The sequence below is a fragment of the Danio aesculapii genome, chromosome 23, assembly GCF_903798145.1.
Source record: "Danio aesculapii chromosome 23, fDanAes4.1, whole genome shotgun sequence".
NCBI classification, from domain to species: Eukaryota; Metazoa; Chordata; class Actinopteri; order Cypriniformes; family Danionidae; genus Danio; species Danio aesculapii.
In genome coordinates this window covers 11,980,098-11,997,441 of record NC_079457.1, presented here as the reverse complement: position 1 = coordinate 11,997,441, position 17,344 = coordinate 11,980,098, and the positions used below count along the sequence as shown (strand labels likewise).

The following is a 17,344-nucleotide window of genomic DNA, read 5'->3' as shown; positions in this document are numbered from 1 at the left end:
TGATGTCACTTATTTATTATAAGAAGAGGTATGTCGTGTTTTGTTTATTATTACAGTAGAACGGATAGTTATATATTTGCTGCAGCTGGTGATAAATTAATCAAAGCTTTTTAAAAATGTCGTCCATGGTAAAATGACTTGTTCATTGCACAAGCTTCAAATGGAAAAGGAAATGTTCAACCAGAACTACTGCATGCTTTATTTTAGATTTAGATTTTATTCACATTTTACAATTTGTGGATTTGACAGAGAACATCCATGCACATAGCCTATTGCATCAGCCTATTTTTTCCTGTGTATTTTAACAAACTTGGTTCTTGTATAGCTCATTTGATTAATGTCAACAAATCTGGATAATATAAATCAGACGAGTAAGCTAGACGCTCCATAATTAACATGTCACATAGAGGAACTCTTAACAGAGGGAAGAAAGCAGATTCACCGGAAGAGAATTTCTGCATTGTTAGTCGTATTTGTCTTCCTACTCGTAAGAGTTTAACAGTTGCCGGTCCGCATTTAAAAGTAGAAATTACTTTGGGACTTGGATTGTTTGCAAGTTTATTTTCCGCTTTCCCAAGTTGCCTCTCAAAGTCTTTCAAACTACAACGAGTTTGCATGCATACGAGTGTGAAGTTCATTCTTGTCTGTCTAGACTCTGATTACGACCCTGTTTGTCTGCGTTTTTTACCTTGACCTTGGACTTCCATCCAGCTGCCATTTGTAAGATCTGTCCTCTCTTCGGTCTGTGAAGATGATTTTTTTCTTTGGATAAAATGAGTAATCCACTTTTTAACATTTTATCTAGCGTATTAAACACATAATACTGTCCAAAAGGTAAAAAAATTACTCAGATTATCTGTCATGTAAAAGGAGCGTCTTTCTTTGTCTCGTCAGTTTTGGATCTAACAACAGAGGAAATGTTTTAACAGGGTATGAGACTCTCTTATTCATTCATTCCCCATGAAACGTTGCATTGTAAATGTGCAACATCAGACCGGAAGAAAATCTACTGATCCAGTGGCGATGCATTCTTTTCTGTTGTGACAAGTCTAATTAAATATTCGGTTGTATTCTATACCCTGGTCTTCAAATATAAAAAAAAATAACAACAACATACCAAACAGTGAATTATTAACATGCTTTTTGGAATTCATTTTTTATACTGCGTAATCATTGTATACTGCGCAAACACTTTGTAACAGAAGTCTGTGAAAAGGGAAATGTATTACATATCTATCTATCTATCTATCTATCTAGATAGATAGATAGATAGATAGATAGATAGATAGATAGATAGATAGATAGATAGATAGATAGATAGATAGATAGATAGATAGAGGTGTGTGTGCGTGTGTGTTTGTGTGTGTAGAATTCTGATTGTTATTAATTTGCTCACGTTCGTATGCATCAACATGCGGTGCTAGCACTGGACGGTACATAGAAAACATTGATTGAAATTAAATTTGTGTAACTTTATGTGAATATGTGTATAAATCTGAGTTCGAAACACACAGAGCAAAAAATAATAGCGCACAGGAGTCATTTTACAGGCCATTAGTTTCATAAAAACATTACTACGTGATGGAGTAAGACTTGTTTTATCTATTATGTTTCACAATTTCTAAATATTCAAATTATTATTCGTTGTTGCTTTGGAAATATACTTCCAATATATTTTTACAGCATAGAAATTCATACATATGTTTGCGCAAATAAATCTTGCGTTTTCCTGTATATAAATCCAGCTGTTAGTGAATCCACTCTTGCATGTTATTGACGATTGGTTGTTTTTTTATTACAATAAAATTACTGTCGAGTAATCTTATAATATGCTTATGCTATTAATATTGTGTAATACAATTCAGGATCGAATTCATGTAGGATTTCTAGTATGCATATATGTATTTATGTTGTTACATATTCAAGATTGCTGACACTGGAATGTTAATTAAAAAAATAAAATCATTCTGCTAAGTGTCCAGACTTTTGTCGGCCGAAATGTTGAGGTTGTTTTCGTTCCACTTAGATTGAATCCTTCCCCTTTAAGAATGGTTGTCTCCAACTCTTCTAGCCAATGCCTGGGCAACGAAAACCTTAGAAGCCAGGCGTGAAATGTGAGCCAGTAGTTTTTAAAGGGATTATTCCTCCCACCCACAACCCACTCTCTTCGGGCTAGTTAGCATATCACGTGCCTGCGCTTTAATGAACTGGACACATGGATCCAGCTATGCGCATGCGCGTGCGTAAAATGTAGTTGGAAATGAGGTATCAGTCTTGGAGTAGGCGACTTTTAAAAAGCATCGGCAGCCCGTGATATGACGACTTCGCTGGTCCTGCATCCACGCTGGGCGGACACCTTGATGTACGTGTATGAAAAAAGCCCGAATGAAAATAATCAAAATAAAAGCCAAATTATGGAAGGATTGAGCGGGAATTGCCCTGCGACTCATTGCAGGGAACTGATTTCCCACCCCGCGCTGGGGCGACATTCCGGCACCATAGCGACTCACCAGGGATCCGTGTACTCGGATATATCTTCCCCTGAAACTGGGCGACAGTGCCCCGCTCCTCAGACGTCATCTAGCGCTTCTCTGAGTTACGGCTACCCCTTTGGAAATCCTTACTACGGTTGCAGATTATCTCACTCGCACAATGTGAACTTGCAGCAGAAACCGTGTTCATACCATCCCGCAGAAAAATATGCCGAGACGAGCAGCGCTTTGCCCACGGAGGAGCTGTCCAGCAGGGCAAAAGAGTTTGCTTTCTACCCGAGTTTTGCCAGCTCTTACCAGGCTGTTCCAGGATATCTAGATATGTCGGTGGTTCCGAGTATTAGCGCTCATCCCGAGCCACGTCACGATGCATTGATCCCCATGGAGGGATATCAACACTGGGCTCTCTCGAATGGCTGGGATGGGCAGGTGTACTGTTCAAAGGAGCAAACACAGTCTTCTCATCTTTGGAAATCTCCCTTTCCAGGTATGTCCTAAACACTTGTGAAACAATTTAAGTGTGAATAAATTAGTGACATGCAAAGCAGTGCTTATAGGACTTATTGTTATGATAAGATGCACTTTTAAATATCTGTATATTTAACATGCAAATTGTTAGAGCTAATTAAATAATTCCATATAAATACGTTATTGTCCAAAGGTCATCAATGGATTTAGAAATGTCTACTCAAATCTCCACATAACAGGATATGACTGCGCATCCACTAGCTCTGCATAAACCTGTCAGATTTGTTGTTTTGTCTTATTTGTTTTTGACAGATGACACTTGACAGTTGGTATATGTTCAATTGGCACCCCAGAACAAAAATATGAGCAATTTCTAAACTCAAGTTTCAGCAAGACAGTTCAGTTTGTCCTGAATGTACGTTTTAGTTACAACATCTCATATAAAATAGTACAACATTTGAGTGACGTCTCTGGCTAGTCATACATTAACTCTGATATTATTGAGTCACAGGATTCTTAAGCTAGGAAAGTCACGCAATTTAGAATTGGGGTTTGGCAAAACTACCTTTGCTCCTTGCTCCAGTATATTATATTGTTATTTGTAACATGCATATACATCTTTGTGAGCAGTGATCGGGAGTGGTACCCCGCAATCTGTTATGGACATTTTGCAAATACCATGGAGCAGCATTTTCTATTTCCTAAAAGCAGCTGACGTTCTGTAGTCAAGTTATTGATTTTTGGTGTAGGCAAAAATATTGCCTATGATGCATATACCAACTCAGTCAATACACTAATAATTCAGTCATTGTTACTAAGCTGTGGTGATTCAAATTTCCAGTGCTATGTTGGTAGGTCACTGTATTTTCAGTATTAAACTCGAAATATTGTCGCATTATAGTGGCTATAGTGAATACTTGTCACCACCAACACGCCCCTGACCCGTTTAGCAACCCTCCCCCTAGAGGAGGTCAAGCTCACTTGTATCCTATAATGAAATAGCCAAAAATAAGATTGTATCAAAACAACCTACTTGCATATTGGATAATTTTCTAGTGCTGTTTTCGTGCATAATCTTAATCAGTTGTTTACTTTGTGTTTGGATGCGTTAGGCAACAATACATGCATGATGAAAATTGACATGTCTCCATCTAGAACATTTTTTACCTATTCAATAACAGAGAAAATACTAGAACATCTCTAAATGTGACAGTGCTTCAGTTGATTGGAATAATATCTCTAACCATATTTTACCTTTTAAAGTTCCACAGTGAGGTAGGGATTTTGGGGGAAAATAATACTGAGCGTTTGCTTGTCACATTATAATTAAAACACAGGTAATTTTACAAAGCATTATATTGCGTTGTATCTAAGGAAAATTAGTTTGATAAGCACTTGTCATTATTACCCACAATCCAGATGTTTTAACGAGACTATGGAGGATGGTTTGCTTGTTTTTTCAAACCTCATCCATTCAAAATTTACTTAATATTTATTGTTATTAGTATATTAGTGTTGATTTTAAGCTACAATATTACATAGGCTACTGTAATGTTAATAACATCCTAGATAAATCGGCGGATTGTAAAATACACGAACATTTTGATTCGCCCGTCAATAGGTATATATTAGTAGCTAAGATTATTTTATTTTTTTGCTTCAGATAACTAAATGCAGCAGGAGCATAACTGCTTCTTTGTTCAGCATTGGCCCAAGCCAATAAAATAATTTGACGTAACAAATACTTTATTAAATAATTGTGTTGAAATGAGCAGAACCTCAACCAATGCGTTGCTGGGCAAACAGGTGATGCTAATGTTTTCATCTACTTTGTTTTTCAGATGTGGTTCCGTTGCAGCCAGAAGTCAGCAGTTATCGACGAGGGCGCAAAAAGCGTGTTCCCTACACCAAGATACAACTGAAAGAACTGGAAAAAGAGTATGCAGCAAGCAAGTTTATCACCAAAGACAAGAGACGACGCATTTCTGCGACAACCAACCTTTCAGAACGTCAAGTTACCATTTGGTTCCAGAACCGCAGAGTGAAGGAGAAAAAGTTCGTCAGTAAATCCAAGACTAATAATCACATGCATACTTGATGTATGTCTCGTACATTTTGTTCGCCAGCTTATATCCTTCCGTCCAGAAAGTCTGATATTTACTTCTGTTCAGCAATCATGAATGAAGAACATCCGGGCAGCCCCAAGCCTAACCTGTCTTCTTTCACTTTATTTAATTTAAAACCTACACGATAACCGCTATCTCTCTGGCTTTTTGGGCATATGATACATAACTGTGAAAATACAAAAAAAATCATTTCAACTTTGTCCTTTTCTATGAATGTACATATATAAATAATAAATATTTAAAATTACACAAATATCAAAGGGACACGTGGTTTACGTGCATCTGAAAATACAAGGAGACGCAAGCCTTCTACACCTCTTCATGTGTGTGTCAAAGCCAACCAGCAGAACACACTCGATGGGCTCAACACGCATGAGAAGAGAATAATAATAATTCTTATGGACACTTTGGGTGAATTAAGACTTGTATGCAATCTCGAAAGGCTACAGCAAAAAACTGAACTGAGTCACGAATAGAATTCGTCATTTGCTTTTCGTGGAGATGACAGATTTGCTAGAATGAGCCTGCGAGCTAAATGGTTCACTGTGGGATACATTGCTTTTTAATGCCGAGGGTAAACCAGGCTGCTATGTTAACTGTACAGTTTAATGCTTCTGTTATTTAATTTAGATTTCGCGTATGACCGGTCTGTAAAAAAGGAATGTTTCAAGATCATTTGTATGTGTCCCTAATAGCAGTGAAGGATATGACTCTGCCATGCAACTGGAATGATTGTAAGCATTTAAAATCATTTAGTATTAAACGTTAATGCACAACCTTTTTGTTTTTATATAGAAATATATATCGTAAAGCATTGGAGCTGTTCACACAACTTGTCTGTATCTCTTTTCGTGCAGTATGTGAATTGTATTGTGGTGTTCAATTCCTAAAGTACTGAATTGAGGCATATTTCATAAATAAAATGGCAATGGAATTTGTTGAGTACATGCTACCTGAGGTCAATCTATGCATTTCATTTCAATTATCAGTGACGGTGAACCGATAAAGGCGTACATAAATGGAAAAATCCATTTTTTCCATCGGTTTGTGTGAGTTTATATGAGCTTACTGTGGGGTGAATATTTGTCAAATGAATGAGGTTTATTCAATATCGTAATGCATGCATACTGTGAATATTAGTTTTATAGAACGATAGAGCTGCTAAAAATAAATGCGAAAAATAAACACAACCTTCCTAAATATTACATATGCTCATTTAGCAGACGCTTTTATCCAAGGCGACTTACAAGTGAGAACAGCAGTATGTAAATACCATGACAAGTGTGTGTGTATGTATGTGTGTATATATGTGTATATATATATATATATATGTATGTATGTATGTATGTATGTATGTGTATATATATATATATATTGGATATTTATATATATTAGATATTTATATATATTAGATATTTATATATATTAGATATATATATATATATAAAATATATATATATAAAATATATTATATTATTATATTATATTATTAAAATTTGTCTAAATTTTCTATTTAAAATTGTTAAATTGCCACCGGTGCTAAAAGTCCAAACTTTAATGCTGAATATCATTTGAATCAGAATGCGACGGGTTTCAGATAGACCGTAAATATTTGTTTTAATGTATCAAAACAATGCTAACAATTCATATGCTGCTCGTAACTGCGTAGTGTTTATAATTACAGATCTGATCAATTGATTTTACACTTATTACATTAAATATTATATAATTTAATACAAGCAGATGTAAGGTGCGTCTTACTCGATTTAATATTCTGCCGTTTTACATTTTTCGAGGAATGGACGTGAAAGTGGTAAGACTAGCATGAAATGTGACTAACTGTTCGATTACGCCAAAACATTTTGATCTAATACAGTTAAGTAAATAGATTAATATACATTTTGGATAACTTTTTTGTAACCTCAAAACAAAACACGAAGCTATGGTCGAAATAACACCGTTATAAGAAACCCGAAGTACTGTAAATATAATTTTGCAATGGTGGCAAAGTAGGCATTCAACGAATTGGGCAACTTAATGATAACAATATATTTTAAAATTACTTGAGCTAAATAGTGTACCGGAATAATCAGAGAAGATTTAATTCAACATAACTGCACTCAAACATTGATTTTTAAACACGTGAATGCAGTTAGCCCTAGTGTAGATTAGTCTAAATGTTTTCTGAATATCAATTTTTTTTATTTTTGAATGTATAATAATTTTTGAATATGATATCTTCTGTGTGTTTTTATTTAGAAAAATGCATGTAAAATATACATAGGCCTACAAACACAAATATGTACATACACTCACGTGTGTATGTGTGCGTGCGTGCGTGTGTGTGTATATATATATATATATATATATATATATATATATATATATATATATATATATATATATATATATATATATATATGTATATATATATATATATATATATATATGTATATATATATATATATATATATATATATATATATATAATGTACATATGCGTGTTTGTAGGCCTATGTATATTTTAAATACATTACATGCATATATATATATATATATATATATATATATATATATATATATATATATATAATGTATGTATATATTCACACACATACATGCATATACACGTAAACATGATTGATCAAATACATACATACATAGACATATACACGTACACATGGAACGTGAAAAAATCTATTGATCAACATTTAATCACTCAACACTCACGTTTGTGTGTGTATATATATATATATATATATATATATATATATATATATATATATATATATATATACATACATGTTCAGTTTTGATGAATTTTGTTAATTGATCCGCTTCAACTGTTGACAACTGTATAATGTAATCATAAAATGTACACATAAGATATAAATGCATGCATGTATTTTTTTTTTTCGTCTGGAAAAACCACAGAAGCTATTAAATGATTTGAAACTGAATTGCTACAATCGCTAACTGCTTAAATGTATTCATGGCAAAGAACAACAACTGCTTTTTAAATAATATATAACTGCGAAGGGTGTATATTAGCAAAACTATTTGTTATGTAAAAGTAAGAACTCTGATATAACTCTGAATAATTTCTCACCAAAATCTAATCTCTGTATTACACCGATGAGAGACACACCCGGTTACTGGCTACTTTTTTTAGTTGGCTGTCATCATAAAAAGTATATTGCGATAAAGTGGATTACTTTGAAGACTGAGAAATTGTATGTTAATTGCATGATAGCTAAGCTTTAGGTTTTAAAGTCACGTGATTGCGCCTTACCCTTGACCATGACTATGCAGTCGCTTTGACCTTGACATCACAGAGTCTTGTGAATAATAAACAGAGGGGCTGGACACCACTGCCGTGGTTTGTTTTCAGGCAAACAAGGTGTTATTTCCCTGTCTAGACGGCGAGAGTTAATGACATACCATAAATGCATAAAAAGGGAAAATGCTCAGATTATCCAATATCCTTGTCATTGTGAAAATGTAAACGGTGTACATTTTCAATACCCCGTTTTTTTACCTCTCACACCACTGAACAATTTTCGCTTCCGCGATCCCTTGCCCGTATAAGTTTTAAACCACCAATGGATGTATTCTCTCATCATGAGGTGTAGGTTATATTGACCACGAAGGCAGGTAGTGCTTTTACGTCTGCAAAAGACAGTGCTCACGAGATGACATCTTGTGTTATTTCTATAGGCGCGCCGAGGAATGATGGGTACTTCTTACCAAATTTCAAGAGATACATCCTCTCCAAGGCCAAGTAAAAAGGTAATGCTAGTTTATTTATTTTGTGTGAACACGCAAAATGGAAATTCAGAACTGTATGAATTTATTTTATGCTTTTTGTATTTTAATGATACACTTGTGCCAAGCAACTATTATCTGTGTCTGGTTAGGCGCAAGGCCTATTCGACATGCGTATAGATGCATGATGAACAATGTCGAGAAAAGAGAATGTCTTCGCAATATGTATTTCTTTTAAGCTTGGCAACTCGCTTTGGATTTTTTCAATGCTCTTGTTTGTTTTCGTTCGTTTTATTGCATATTTAAATGTTTCATTATTTAATGCTTTCTGTGAAAAGTAAAACGAGTGTTTTTTAATGTCCGAATACAATTTAAATCAATTAAAAGTTCAAAAAAAAATGTGAAGAGACAACTGAAGGAAGAAAAACTTATTTACTGCAATTTTATTTCAGATTAATGTTAACACTCGCGTAGCTTTTTGTTTGACACTATTTTGTATGAATATTCCTTTTCTTTACAGTTAAAATAAAACAAAATTAATTTGCTTATAGGAACCATTGTGCTTTTTATATAGAAAACGTATCGTTTGATGTTAATTTTGGTATTGTTGATTCAGATTCTTCCCACTTCCATAACGGCGTTGGTTAATTAATTATGAACTCAACAATTAACGTTATAGCTCTAAAAACTTGACAAAGATCAACTTCGATTACTGTTCACATTTATTGAAACACGCATATAGATAGATAAATATACATACAATTATTATTAATATAATAAAGCGTGCACATAGCTACTCATTAAAGCAGTTTTACCGTCTCTGTTTGCGCATTTTACTACCTATTCCGTATTTTAAAGCAAAAAAGTGTTTCGCAAAGTATATGATTTTAAGACATGTTAGTAACATAATAGATACTTTCATAATGCAAAAGATCGGTTCAATCAAACGCACGCGCTCACTTTAGGGTTTATTTTTTTCGCCGGTTATAAACAGATCAGCTGGAATGTGAAGGGGAGATCAGAGGATTGAGGAGAAAGGGGGCTGATAACCTCTGGTGGCGTATGGTGGAAATATCAGGAAGTGAACAGTGCAGATTCAACACGAAGACATATGCTTTGCACCGGTCTTTACATAAACACGTTGTGTTTCACGTAGTACATCATGCTGTTTGCGTGTATAATTTAAGATATGATAGCTTATAAACTATTTATATGTAGCCTAAAGTATGCTGCATATTTTATTTGCATATTTGATCGGCCAGTTTTTTTTTTGCAAAAAGCCATAGGAAAAGCCGTTTTAATATTTCCGTTTTAATCCTAAGCTGTTCATGATAAGCATTTGTTATTTTTTACATTTGCTTTATATTATGCTTTATATTATATCTCCTAAAATGTTACTTAGATTTAAATGGTTTGCGTCTCTAAATGTTTTTGTGATAGTGTTTTGTAAACCTTAAATATTCTAAGCTCGACAATTGTAGTTATAATAGTGCCTGAATTAATATAAATAAATATAACAAAAATTTAAATTCAGAAAGCTTTTTCAGGTTTGCAATTTTCATACGCCCGTATGCCTATGCGTTTTACACATCACTTTACATTTGTCTTTTTAAGCTCGGCTTATATTGAATTATCCCTTCATTTTGTTTTATAAAAAAAACACGTGATTTATATTTGTGCGGTCTTGTCATACACACTTTTTCCCTTTTTAAATGGTGTATTAGTCGCATATTTAATTATCTACGTTTAATTTTAAAGCTTAATTAAAACAATTAAGATTAATTGTGACTCATTTTTATTTACTACTGCTGTAGTTAGCATCGGTATCATCAGTTTATAAGTATGTTTGAATACCATACCATACCATGTTATGTTTGATTTGAATTATCTTTCAGTTCTTCAAATTCCGAGAGCTAGTATTTAGCATTTAATTAACATTTAATGCACGTTTTTGTTTCTCAAGAAATTGGCCTCGTAGGACATTCACTGCAAGGCTTTCAGTGCGCCAACCTGTCTTCCAAAATCAAAGACAATAAAAAGGCCTTTGTTTACGCTATGGCCCTGTCTGGACGGAAAGGATTCCAAGACAGCAATCTCACAGCGGCGCAGACAGTGCACTAGACACTGACCTTGAACTAACAACTATTTTAGCCATTTTCCAGAGATTTTGGAGATCACTACTGACCAGCCTTACGGTAAGCAAATAAAATATTTCATTTGGAGTATTAAACTGTATAATTTAGGACAGTCAGGTAGTTTGAGTCGAATATGTTTGTGACTGAATTAAGCTGTTGAAATGTCATTAATTCCCAGGAAGTAGTAACATTGTGAACCACTTGTTTTACTCTTCTTTTTTTTTCTTTCTTTTGTGGGTTAATAATAAAATATTTTTATTAAAACTGATCAGAACTAACAATCTGACTACACTAATGTACCATTAATAACAAGTGTATTAATTAGCATTTTATGTTTTCTCAACTTGGTAACTAAATGTCACGTCTCTGTAGCTTTAAATTTTGTGATTATATTTATATTTAGCACACGAAAGCACTGACATTTTTAGGAATTACCCGAAAGCGTTTAAATTTATAAGCACGGAGTGTTGCATAGCATGTTAATTAGTTACATGAATCTGGAGTACTCTAGCTGTAAAACATACACATCTGTGCCTCAGATTTGGATGTAATAATCCTTGGGCAATTTAGAAGACAACATTTGTAGTCTTTCGGTTGTTTTGAGACTCTGTTATAGCCGTTACGTCAATGTTTATGAAAAGCTGAACACCGGATTTCCTTAGGCAGTATCATTGCATTTATAGCCTGGATAGCCCTCGACATAAAGAAAGTTTCATGTGGTTATTTTACTTTAGTTTTATTCGAAAGTCATCGAAGCTAAGATAAATAAGGTGGCCTTAAATCAAAATTAGAAATACGCCCCCACACATGCACTGACACGAGCTTTAGATTGGCAGCAAACGCAAAGTTATTGTGCTACATAAATACTTGTGCAATAAACAATGTAAAAATTTAAAGTATTAAAATTATCGAAGAAAGCAAATATAATTTGCTAAGTTATAGTAGGCTAAATATTTGGCAGCATGAGCATGTGCGCAAGAGTCTATACGCAAACCCGTAAACAAATGTTTAAAACGTTTATAAAAGTATATAATCCAAATTTAAAATTATAAAATATATTTATATGATATATTTCTAATCTATAATTTTAAATATGACAGCTGTATCCACATCTGAAAACTCTTTAATAGTTGCTCGCATTTTATTTTTAAAATGGAGATTAAAAAGTGCTATAAATCAAACAGTGTTGTCGATTTTTGCATTAACCCCTTCAAATTGAAAATATCAGTGTATTTATTTATTATTAATAAAGTAGACATACCACGGTAAAATATAAAGTTCTAAACTTAGACTACCACTGAATTACCATTACATTAACTTTGCGTTACCTAAACACCCCACTGTGAGGAAGGGTATTTAATGCAGGGTTATTATTAGCCTTATGTCATCTTAATCTTTATTTTTGCCTGCATTACACTCTCAGATAATGCACATTTGATAATGGCAAGGCATTACAGTTGATATGATGAAAATCTGCGTCTACTTTATATATTTACAATCAGAAATCAATTAATGTGATCTAGTGAGGTATATTTGGAGCGGCACAATCATTTAATGCCCTCTGCCAGCTTGTAAAATTCAAATAAAAGAATTGCGAGATGTGTAACAATCCTCCATGAGTTTGACTGCGAGTATTTATAGGATGTATCTGTTAAAGTTGTTCATGTGAGGTGTACTAGAGCATATTATCTAAAATATAGGCTACGCTCTTAAACATTTCTTATAGAATATCATCATCTTTTACGGAGCCAATGGTTTCAACCTGCTGACCCCACTACAGTAAATATGAGTGGAGTTCAGCACTGAGCATCAGTATTTCTTTAAAACAAGCCTGTAAAAGATGAACATCACATTTTTATATGACACTGAATTCAGCCGTAATTTGTTTGAAAACAAAGTCGAAGGCAACCTCTCCTCAAAGGAAAAATAACGTTTCCTTTGTGGGCAAAAATGTGTATTTTTGTAATTTTTATTTTATTTATTTATTTTTTTTCTTTGCAGTAAATATTAAACGAGGCTAGGGACTCTTCTGTGTATAACAGGAAGGCGAAAGACGATCAGTTTTGTACCTTTGAGCTCGGGGAAAAGGAAAACAAGATTTTACATTTTTAATAAGATATTTTATAGAATTTTTAAAAAGCATATAAAACCCGTAATACAGAAGTTAATGTTTTGTTTTGTCTGAAAAGCACCAAGTGGGTGGTACCTTCTAGTGTTCGAGTAAGCTCCGGCACGTGATGTGGAGATGACCAATCAGGTGCACCTCCAGGTTTAACTACGTTAAATGTCAGATTGCAATAAACTAGAAGCTGTTGGTCTGGCCCGCGGAAATGGGCGAGCATAATCTTCTTAATCCTGGGTTTGTGGGACCTTTGGTAAACATCCACACTGGAGACAGGTTTTACTTCCCGAATTTTAGAGCCTCAGGGGGACAGCTGGCGGGGCTACCGTCTCTCTCGTACCCTAGAAGGGACAATGTTTGCTCTCTCCCGTGGAATCCATCGGAGTCGTGCAATGGATATCCTCAGTCTTACTTTAGCAGTCCCGTATCCATTAACCCCTCTTTTAATCGATCTTGTGAAATAACCCGACTGGAGGAAAGCAAGTGTTATTATGGCAATTCCAGCAGCACCAGAGATTCGTGTTCAGACAACAACAGTCTCAAACGAGAGGAGCGAGCAAGAGATACATCAGTATCGTCTGATCACGGGATGCACAATGGGATGGGCAACAGTGGCACCTTCTCAAAGTATGATTATGGCACCGAACATCTGACCCAAGACCCGCCATCCTGTCAGTCTTTGGAGTCCGACTCCAGTTCTTCGGTGCTAAACGAAGGAGGAAAGACTTCAGCAAGCGACCCACAAACCCTGGTATCGCAAGGAAACCACGCAAGCAATATCGCCGGAGGAGGAGGTTTGTTCCTCGCATTCAATAACAGCTGAAAGACAACAGAAGCACACAGTACTATAATTACTAGTAGCTTGCAACTGCTAATTTATATGCATGACAGTTCGTTAAGCCATTCACTAGCAACTGTTATGATTTTCCTGCATGGATCTTGCGTGGTTGTTCAAGGCCACTAGGGGTTGCCCTAAAATGCTCCACGTTCACCAGTTTAAGCGCTCAGTCATTTATACAACCAGTAAACACAACATCATAAAAATCAGCCATGCCGCTTCAAATGTTTGACGCTTTTTGCATAAAAAAGATAGTTGTTGTTAATAAATGTAGTTTTTGCTAAATCGTTGTTTTAGTAAGAGGAAGAAATGTCAGAAAAAGAAATTGCTCTGTTGACAGAAAAGAGGACGTTTGTTTTAGTGACTCGTAAACTGAATTAATATCTGTTGTCGTGCTGCAAGAAGTAATTTAATATGCTTTGAAACCGCTAAATAGGTGGGGTTCTTGCAAATAGGACAATTATCGCGGTAATTTACTTTTAACTAAAACAGTAAAGCATTCAGAGATTTTTGCTATACATTAAGATAGAATCGACACATATTGAGTTTACATTATACAGTGTCGCTAAATAGTGTCTAGTTAAAAGTATCACAAAATACATTTAGAATTTTGTATTTTAGTGCTATCAAGATGTGGAGATATATTGATGTGTTGGCCTAGTTGTGTTGAAGCACTCTCATGAACTCGTGCTATGCCCTCTCCAGGTGCCCCGTGGTACCCGATGCACACCCGGACCCGCAAGAAGCGAAAACCCTATTCCAAACTGCAGCTGGCCGAGCTTGAGGGAGAGTTCATGCTGAACGAGTTCATCACCAGGCAGCGACGTAGAGAGCTGTCTGACAGGCTCAATCTCAGCGACCAACAGGTTAAAATTTGGTTCCAAAATCGGCGGATGAAGAAAAAGAGACTGTTGCTGAGGGAGCAGGCTTTGTCCTTCTTTTAAGGAGGCACAAAATATACATTGCTTAATGGTAGCCCAACAACAGTATTTAGTTAATGGTAATCTACCATTGGCTCATTTTACTCTGAAAGTCTTGCCCCATGACGCATTCAGAAAACGCGAACAAGGGTTCAAATATAAGGGGTACGCGACCAAATGATGGCTCCAAAGGTTTGCTTATACTATGTGGTCTAGTGTTTATTTAAGTGGTTTTGTGTCCAGTAATTTTGGGCATGTATACGATGGGAATGTTTAAGTCTGTTTTGAAAAGTACCGAGCTGTCTAAGCCATCTTTCACTTTATTAAATAATGAACTGCTTGTTAAAATTGTAGAGATATATAAGCTGTGAGATAGCATTTCGGGGAACTAAAATGTTTTCTTATCAGTCTTAATGATATTGAAATGATCGCTAAATATTTATTGTTAGGAGCATTAAAACATCTTTTGAAATTATAACACACTCGTGCCATGATCAGTATTCTAAGCTAAAAATGACTGAAACGCCATGCTTGCTTTTAAGAAAACTAAACTGTTCTTAATGTTACATCTAGGTTTTTATTTTGCAAGTTCTCTCTAATAAAGAATCGTTCAAACCTAACAATACTTAACAATAAGAAGCGTGGGGAGCGTCTTATCTCCGTTCCGCCGTCATCGCCACGTGTTCTATGGCACGTTCACGGTCACGGACACAAAGTTAGTGACCCAACTCGTATCTTGGGCCCTTGAGAACCAAACTGCAATTACAGAACAGCTTTTATGAATAGACTTTGATCTGGCATGTGAAATGTCATTCTGACAAATGTTTCAGCTAGATTGTCTGTAACAATATTGGCCAAAGTGTAAATTGGTAGGCCTGCAGCTAAGCCGCGTAAATGCGACTTCCTGCTGATAAAATATTTATTCCTGATATAGTGAAACACGTTATATTCACGTCCATCATATTTGCATTTTTAACAACATAAATTTCCCATTAACTATTGCTTGTCCCTTGATCTGCGTTATTTGAACAAATCTGCTCAGGTCTACTTAATTAGTCACAACAATGCTTCTGGGAGAAAAATGCATGGTCAAGTAATATTATGAAGACGCGCAATGATAAATTCAAACAAAGATTAAGTCATTTATTAGTGTTATGGAACTAGCAATCATACGGAAGAGACCAGATTTAAATCCCAATATTTACGAGCCTGTTTTGTTAATTAGCGGAACCCATTGTGTCATTAGTAACAATATTTTTAATCAGATCATGGATTATATGCCAGTGGAATCGTTCATATTTGCTGCATGATTATAATGACTAGTTAGACGGTTAAAAAAAAGTTTTTTTTTCCTGTCTATTTTTGCTCAAAATGCGCATGTATTATTTTTAAACACCTTACCAAATTGAGTAAAATGTTTTAAACAAATGGCGAAGGAAATTATTGCAATGTTATTTCACCCAAATATAGTTCTACTTGTTTATTATTATTATTATTATTATTATTTTAATAAATATTATTATTAAAATGACGGATGTCGGTGCTACGTTATTTTCTTGCCATTGGTCTAAAAGTTTAGCCAATGATATTTTGTTTAAGTCCTATTTTTGTGAATATAGAAAATGAAAATACAATTATATGAATGACAACATCAGCAACTATATAGCAATGATCGTCACGTTTCCCCCTCTTTGGATTGTTTGTGAAATTGTCTCCGATGTATAATTTTTCTGTGTTGTGTTCTGTGTAATTTTGTGAATGCTCCAAGTGTCGCATTCCTTTGTGTCTTGCGACTAAAATGTCTTGTAAATAATGTTACGAGTTCATGAATGTATCCATATATGTGTAACCTAAAGTTTCTGATTAATAAAGTCTTTAAACTTAATTTTATTTACTTATCTCATGTCTATAATTTGAAAATATAGGTCTTAGTATTAAAATCCGCTGGGTTTTTTTTCGTCTTTAAATGTGTATACGTTTTATTCAGCTGCAGAAAAGCCGACTAAGAGAACTATCGTTTTCGGAAACATTTAATTGCGAATTAGATATATGCATTTGGCATTATCCTCATTTAGACCATATTGGATTTTTAGTGTAAGGTTACGACATTCCACATTTTTGTTGTTTCTATCACTCTAGAGAAAACTCAAAAATGCAACCTGAATGCTTGCCAACATGGCCACATGTAGTGCAACAATATTGATATGCTTTATCCAGTTGTTCAAAATGGTAAAGACATCCACCTAGTGGATAAATGGAACAGACGCCGGAACAGGGCCCCGTGAGGACTAACTGCAAGGACATGTAATACTTTGCTTGCCTATTTTGGAACTGTGGATAGCTAAATACGTTTGTACGTTGCTTAAGCACATTGTTCACTGCGCGTGGTTTTAATTGATGTTATTTTGCTGATGATTACTAAAAATAATATTAGTAATTACATATTAATCGCTCACGAAAAGTTATGAAATGGTTTTG

General features: G+C 34.7%; 2 protein-coding genes and 1 long non-coding RNA gene across 3 annotated transcripts in view; all 3 read left to right on the top strand.

The window, feature by feature from the left end:
- LOC130217768 (uncharacterized) overlaps positions 1 to 8,878 on the top strand; it is a 91,276-nt gene extending 82,398 nt beyond the window's left edge. The window contains exon 3 of the long non-coding RNA XR_008835903.1: positions 8,804 to 8,878. This is a non-coding gene — a long non-coding RNA (uncharacterized LOC130217768). The remainder of the gene's footprint in view (positions 1 to 8,803) is intronic.
- hoxc13a (homeobox C13a) lies at positions 2,224 to 6,020 on the top strand. Its single transcript, XM_056449958.1, has 2 exons — positions 2,224 to 2,979; positions 4,802 to 6,020. Exons 1-2 carry the CDS (start codon positions 2,316 to 2,318, stop codon positions 5,056 to 5,058), a joined length of 921 nt encoding a protein of 306 aa, XP_056305933.1. The 5' UTR covers positions 2,224 to 2,315; the 3' UTR covers positions 5,059 to 6,020.
- Positions 8,879 to 13,158: 4,280 nt separating the features above from the next.
- On the top strand, positions 13,159 to 16,756 carry hoxc12a (homeobox C12a). The gene is made up of 2 exons (XM_056449663.1): positions 13,159 to 13,902; positions 14,652 to 16,756. Exons 1-2 carry the CDS (start codon positions 13,317 to 13,319, stop codon positions 14,888 to 14,890), a joined length of 825 nt encoding a protein of 274 aa, XP_056305638.1. The 5' UTR covers positions 13,159 to 13,316; the 3' UTR covers positions 14,891 to 16,756.
- Positions 16,757 to 17,344: the final 588 nt, after the last annotated feature.